This window comes from Mesitornis unicolor, unplaced genomic scaffold, assembly GCF_000695765.1.
Source record: "Mesitornis unicolor isolate BGI_N332 unplaced genomic scaffold, ASM69576v1 scaffold23197, whole genome shotgun sequence".
Classification (NCBI taxonomy): Eukaryota; Metazoa; Chordata; class Aves; order Mesitornithiformes; family Mesitornithidae; genus Mesitornis; species Mesitornis unicolor.
The window spans coordinates 25,519-31,586 of record NW_010196090.1 but is presented as its reverse complement, the minus strand read 5'-3'; the positions used below and the strand labels follow the sequence as shown (position 1 = coordinate 31,586).

The 6,068-nt window shown below is 40.7% G+C and overlaps 1 protein-coding gene across 1 annotated transcript; it reads right to left on the bottom strand.

The window, feature by feature from the left end:
- Positions 1-2,970: 2,970 nt before the first annotated feature.
- Positions 2,971-5,117, bottom strand: BCL2A1 (BCL2-related protein A1). The gene is made up of 2 exons (XM_010188358.1): positions 4,617-5,117; positions 2,971-3,148 (listed from the first exon to the last, which is right to left on the bottom strand). Exons 1-2 carry the CDS (start codon positions 5,034-5,036, stop codon positions 3,044-3,046), a joined length of 525 nt encoding a protein of 174 aa, XP_010186660.1. The 5' UTR covers positions 5,037-5,117; the 3' UTR covers positions 2,971-3,043.
- Positions 5,118-6,068: the final 951 nt, after the last annotated feature.

The window sequence follows — 6,068 nt, the reverse complement described above, 5'->3', positions numbered from 1 at the left end:
TCCCGGGGACGGAGCCTCGGGATCAACCGGCCTTAGGGTCGCTGCTGTGAGGCTGCCATCTCCACTCGGCTCCAGGCACCACCACCCGTAATGGTGCTGGAGGGCCAGCCCCGGGGCCCCCTGGCAAGGCCCATCTTTAACTTTTTTGGCTGGCATAGATTATGAAGAATTTTCCCTTTCCAAATTTTGTTGTAGAAAGGGAAATTACATTTGAGTGGGATATTTTACCACCATCTACCAAACGGTTTCATATCCTTACAGCACCCACTGGTGCTGGGCTGTGGTGATATGGCAGAGGCGCAGGGCTCGGGATGCCCTCGGCCTCGGACCCCTGGTGCTGTGCAGCCTGCACAGCCATGTCCAAAGGGAGATGCTGGAGGCTTTGTTTTGGCGCATTTCATGATCCAGCCCACCTTTAAGTGCAGAAAGGGATGTTTCTGTAGGAGAATACTTGTTCTCATAAATCTGTTGTACATGGTGTTTGATGACATCTCAATTTAGCTACTGTGCGCACTGATCAAGGCATCAGCTGTCCCACTCCGCAGCTCTTTGACCTCATCTTCTGCTCTAGAAGCAGTGTTGTGTTCCCCTGTGTATCGCCTGGCAGCTGTAAGGATAGCTTAAACCGCAGTGCCCCAGAACCGAGGACACTACTAAAACTGTGTCGCGCATAAACAACTTTGTAACAGTTAGCAAAGCATGTCTATACTATTTTATAAAACTTAGCTGATAGCCCTGTTTTTCTAAGACATTATGTTCAGAATCTGGATGGTGTATCTCATTACTGCTTTCCTCACTCTTAAATGCAGAGCAAATGGAGTTTTTGTTCTGGTGAAGGTAATCTGGAGCGCACTGGACCAGTAAATGATCCACATTTCTTTTGTTTAAACCCAGGCCTTACTATGAAAGCAAGTTCTCCAATTAGTACATCATCTAGATTTTGAAAAGGCTAGGTTAGCATTTTATATTTAATTAAAAAGTTGTACTTCCCTGTATAAAATAGGTTACTAGATCAGTGTAAAAGGAAGTGAACGTGGTATTAATAGACTGGTGTTAGCCACTTCAATATGCGCTTACAATAGTGCACAAAAAGGAAATACGTAAGAATTACTGATCTTATCATGAAGACTTAGACTGCAAATAAATAAATATATACCAAAATATGTTTTAAAATATAATTTCTGACAGGAACTTCCATAGCTGTTTTGAGGGTGGACATTTTCCTTTAGCTGTCCCTTGCTCTCAGGCTGCTGCCATCTTTTCTCCAACAGCAACAAAGTTTATCTCAGAAGTCCTGCTACACATCCTAAATAATCTTTCTTGTTTTCATTGAGGAGGGAGAGGGAGAGAAAGAGAGAGAGAAAGAGGGAAAGGGACAGGGAGCAATATGTGTTCTAGCAAGAGTTAACATCTGTTTGTGTTCTGTAGTTAAACCCACCAAGTTAGACCATAGGATCACAGAACAGCCCAGGTTGGAAGTGACCTCAAATGATCATCCAGTCCAACCTTTCATGGGAAAGGGAGCCTCAATGAGATTATCTAGCACCCTGCCGAATTGCATCTTGAAAACCTTCAGCAATGGGGACTCTACAGTGTCCCTGGGGAGGTTGTTCCAGTAAGTTATTGTTCTTACTGTAAAAATTTTCTTACATTGAGATAAAGGATGGAGAACCCATTACCAGAAGAAGGCTGGTTCATTCTGCTGGTATCATAAAGCCTTGATTATCCATGGGATTTGTCTCAGAGACTAGTGCTGTTGTGTGCCACAGGCAGCTGCTGACCCAGTGTGGTTTGCCTCCCAGCACACCTACAAAAGAAGAAGAGTGTTCAGACCCAGCCTTAGTTCCTTAATGTAGAAGAGTCACTGCAGCTAAAGAAAACACTTCTAGAATGAAGTCTTGAAGAACTGCTGTTTAACCTTTGAAACCAAGTTGAATTTGAGTCCAAACAGTAGTTGCCCAGACTGTAACAACCTGGAAGTCTGTTAAGTCTTACTTGTCAATTTGCTGAGTTTTCCACTGTATCCCAAAACACTAGTTACTGCCAACAGACCTTGCCACAAGCTGTCTGTCTCATATGCAAGGTACCAGATAATACTTACAAAGTGCTACAGTAAATTAAAGTTATGACAGCCATGGACTTCACGTAAAACCCATGTACTACTTGGATTCTCCATTAGTGCTGCGATAGCTTTTCTAAGAGGTATTGTACTCAGGTAGACCTTTCCCATCTTCCAGTTTTTCTGAAAGAAATGAGACCAATCATAAGACTTTAAAATACATATTTTAATGTATTTTTAAAAAAATATTAGTGTATTTACACACATTTCTCATTTTAAAAATACGTTGTACTTGCGTATGTTAAAACATCTAATTTTAAGAAAGTTCAGCCAGATGACTACATTACACAAATCTGAAAGAACATTCAGTGTAGATAGGAGCAATTTAAAAAATACAACAAAGAAACACATACCATTGCAGTAACAGTAAGTGAGTGCACATTTTTAAGTTGCTAGCTTCCACAAATTGTTCTTCCCATAAGAATTGCTTAGTCTGTCAGTAACTCGTACCCACTTTTACATTGGAATTTTCATTTCCTTTTACTTCACAGAAATCTCCCCCCTCTTTTGCTTATACAAAGGTTGCAATAAAATGCATTACAGTAGTATTTCATTTACAAAACAAATGACATTAAAACTTGTTTCTTAACCCATTGGATTGAATTTCAGTAAAACAATGTCCTTTCATGGAGGTGCAGCAGAGATTCCAAGAGCTGTCTGGATGTGGAGAATGATCTCTCTCCCAAAGCAGTCCTGCCTGGAAAGGGTGACTTCAATTGCTGCTTGATGCTGTTTGGATTCCTCTTTGGAGGGATCTCATCATCAGGTTTGACCATTAACATAGCATGTTAAACATTGTATTTAGTCAAAATAAATACAAATAAATTATGGAAGAAAATTATTGTTGATATTGTTTGGAGGAAAGCTTAGCATTGAAGCTTGTGGCAATATCTAGATTACAGATGAATGGCAGGTCCATTTATTTCAGTAGTACTCTCTGAACAAGGAGAAAACAGCTATGAACATGGCTGTAATTTTGGAGAAAGATAGTAGTGATCTTCTTTCAAACTTCGTTAGGAAGCCGTTTTCCTACGGAAAAGAACATACACAGTTAGAGACAGCTTAAAAATAACATGTGTAGGAAAACTGCACCCCTCTCTGCTAGTATCAGATTAACAGTGCAGCGCTGTTTTGAATAGAGGGACAGCTTTTCAGAGCTGTTCCTCCACAAGATGAATAAAAAACAGTAGCTGAAAATAGCTGCACCTTGCTGAATGTTTGTTTTATCTCCCAGTCAAGACTCTGCCCTCCCTGTGTAAATAGAAAATGAACATGAACTGTATCATCTGAGCCCACATCTTAGAGGAAGATACAAGTACTGTTTCTGATGTAGTAATATACTTATAAATATCTTCCTTTAAGCCTCCTAATGCTACTAAGATGAGCCATGTATTATGACAGAATGTTGCCAGGTGTTGATACCTCTCAAATAAAATTGACTCTGAGATGGAGAGAGAAGCCTTTACAATAAAACTGGTGCATCAGGGTCCGTGACTCACTAACACATTTTTTTACTGTTACCAGACAGACAAGGATCAAAACAAGCAAAAAGGGGGAAAAATGGAAAAGAAAGACACTAGAAGACAAGTGAGGGGAAAAAAGTAATAGCAAATAGGAAATGTAAGAGAAGTGGGATGAGAAAAGAGTGGAAAGAGAAAGTAACCTTTACATAGAGGTAAAGGAGAAAAGCACCAGGGAAATAACTGGCTGTGATGTCATTGCGTCTCAGCTTCCCCTAACTGCAAAAGAAAAAGGTATCGGCGTGATGAAACTCTGCAAAGCAAAAGGGACCACTCCTCCCCTGGCAGAAGAGAATTTTAACAGCTTGGCAGAATAATCCACATATTGTCAAATGCTTTTTTTCAGCATTGACCATTGATATGTGGAACTTTTAGGATTAACAAACAGAAGAGATTTGCACTTACCTGTAAATTTATTTAAGTGAAACTCTTTTTGGGGATTAAATAATGGATTCGTTGAAATCCACAGCAAAAGTACTAACTTCAGATGTGAGTATCACACCTTTGTATTTGTACCTTTGTTTTCAACTTCAGTATTTTTGGACCAGCTCGTCTGTGGAAGCAAAATTGCTGCACTAACCTTAGGATGCCACTTAATTTTAGATTTAATAGTGGGAAATTTCATGTTGTGCATAGTTTAACCTGCTTTGAGCAGGAGGCTGGACCAGATGATTTCCTAAGGTCCCTTTCAACCTGAATTATTAAATGATCCTATGATAGCAGACTAACTCTAAGGTTTTGACTGTTACAGGTACAGAAAGTGTCTTTTAAAAAAGAAAGTTGTCTTTTAGCTTTAGTCTATTTAAAGCAGAAGCAAAGCTTTCACTGTAAGTCTCAAGGAGACATTTCAGACATCAAATATTAAAACACCAAACAAAACACTGAACAGAATGATTTTGACAGTGCCTGAAACAGTAGCTTTCCTTAATTAAACAAAATTTCCCAGTCTAGGCTTTGGTGGAAAATGAGACACTCACCCAGCCACCGTTGGCATCTATCCACTCGGCTTTGTTGTTTATGATGTACTCCGTGATGAAGTAAGAAATCTGCTCCTTCTCCTCTCCAGTCAGCTGAACTCCATGCTCTTGAAGCTTCTTAGTGAGAAGACCTCCAAATGTAAAAATGGTCATAATTCGCCCCCAGTTAGTATTTCCATCAGCAAATTTTTCTTCCATGACCCCATTGAAAATTCTCTTGGCTACAGCTACAGAGGTGATGTCAATCCTGTCCAGGAATGGTCTGAGAGCCTCCTCGGTTTGGTCTTGCAGCGAAGATGCAATGTTTCGCAAGACGTGAGCAACCCTGGTCTGGGCTGGTCCAAGCTGCGATTCCTGGAGCACATATTGCAGATAATCTTGAGCTAAGTAATAAACGTAATAGAACTCAGCCGTTTCCATTTAGCACGAAACGCGGAGAGCAGTGCACCGCTCTTAATCAGGGTCAGTAATGAGCAGCCACAGAACATGCACACAGCTTTGTATCGTCTGGTTTTGATGGAATTTTCTGCTTTTACCGCAGAAGTTCCTGTAAAAACCTAGTGACTTAATGATTGTGTGGGTTGTGGAATATGTCACAGCGGAAATGAAAGAAAAAGTGTCTGCTCAGGGGGAGAAAACATGTCTTCTTGAGTGATTTATTATTTCTCTAAATAGTATGATTCCACAACGAAAATCTACCAGCTTTTACCACATTCTTTAGGAGTACAAATTGGCATTTCTTAGGGACTCTTGGTATGTAACACTAGCAGAGGTTTGGCATTTAGCTTACAAACTGCTGAGAATGGTGTGTGCCAGCAAAGGTTAGGCATTTGGCTTGAAAAAACATGCCTAAAAAGTGTGCGCTAGTGGAGCATGGAGCCCCCCCTCCTGCCCTCCTCTTTCCCCACCCCAATCTCTTTATTATTACCAGGGGTTAAGGCAGCAATCTGTATTGCACACTAATGGGTTATTTCTGCTTCACAACTTCTTGAAGAAACTGGTAGACATTTCCAGCAGGATGGAAGAATGGAGAAACTTTCTTTCAGCACTCTGGGAGCTTTACATAACTGCAAAAAGTGGGAGCACAACAGTGGTACAAGCATGGATGGAAAAAGGGAAAAGCCAGCTTTATAGCATTATCCCCTGTTCCAAACTTTCCCACACTCTCTCTGGGAGTGCTCTTCAAGGTCCTTCTTTGAAGATTTGAATGGGTAGCTTCAAAGATTTCTTTCCCCCATGGGGAGTTCTGCTGCAAAAGACACTTTTAGTGTAAAAGACAATGCTAATGCAGTCAGCATGCCAGAACATGGGATAGAGAATACGTGACCCAGCTGGTGATGTGCGATACCATCTGAATCTTTCATGACAGGTAACAAACAAATATGACACCTCCAACAACTGCTCCTAGATTCAAATTTTTGGTCAAGCGGTTATTTTTGGGGAGAAGGGGCA

Excerpts from the sequence above, each read along its gene's own strand:
- BCL2A1 (XM_010188358.1), bottom strand. The coding sequence starts at position 5,036 with ATGGAAACGGCTGAGTTCTATTACGTTTATTACTTAGCTCAAGATTAT. Across the intron at positions 3,149-4,616 it reads TAGATGCCAACGGTGGCTGG|GAAAACGGCTTCCTAACGAA; the intron begins GTGAGTGTCTCA and ends TCTTTTCCGTAG.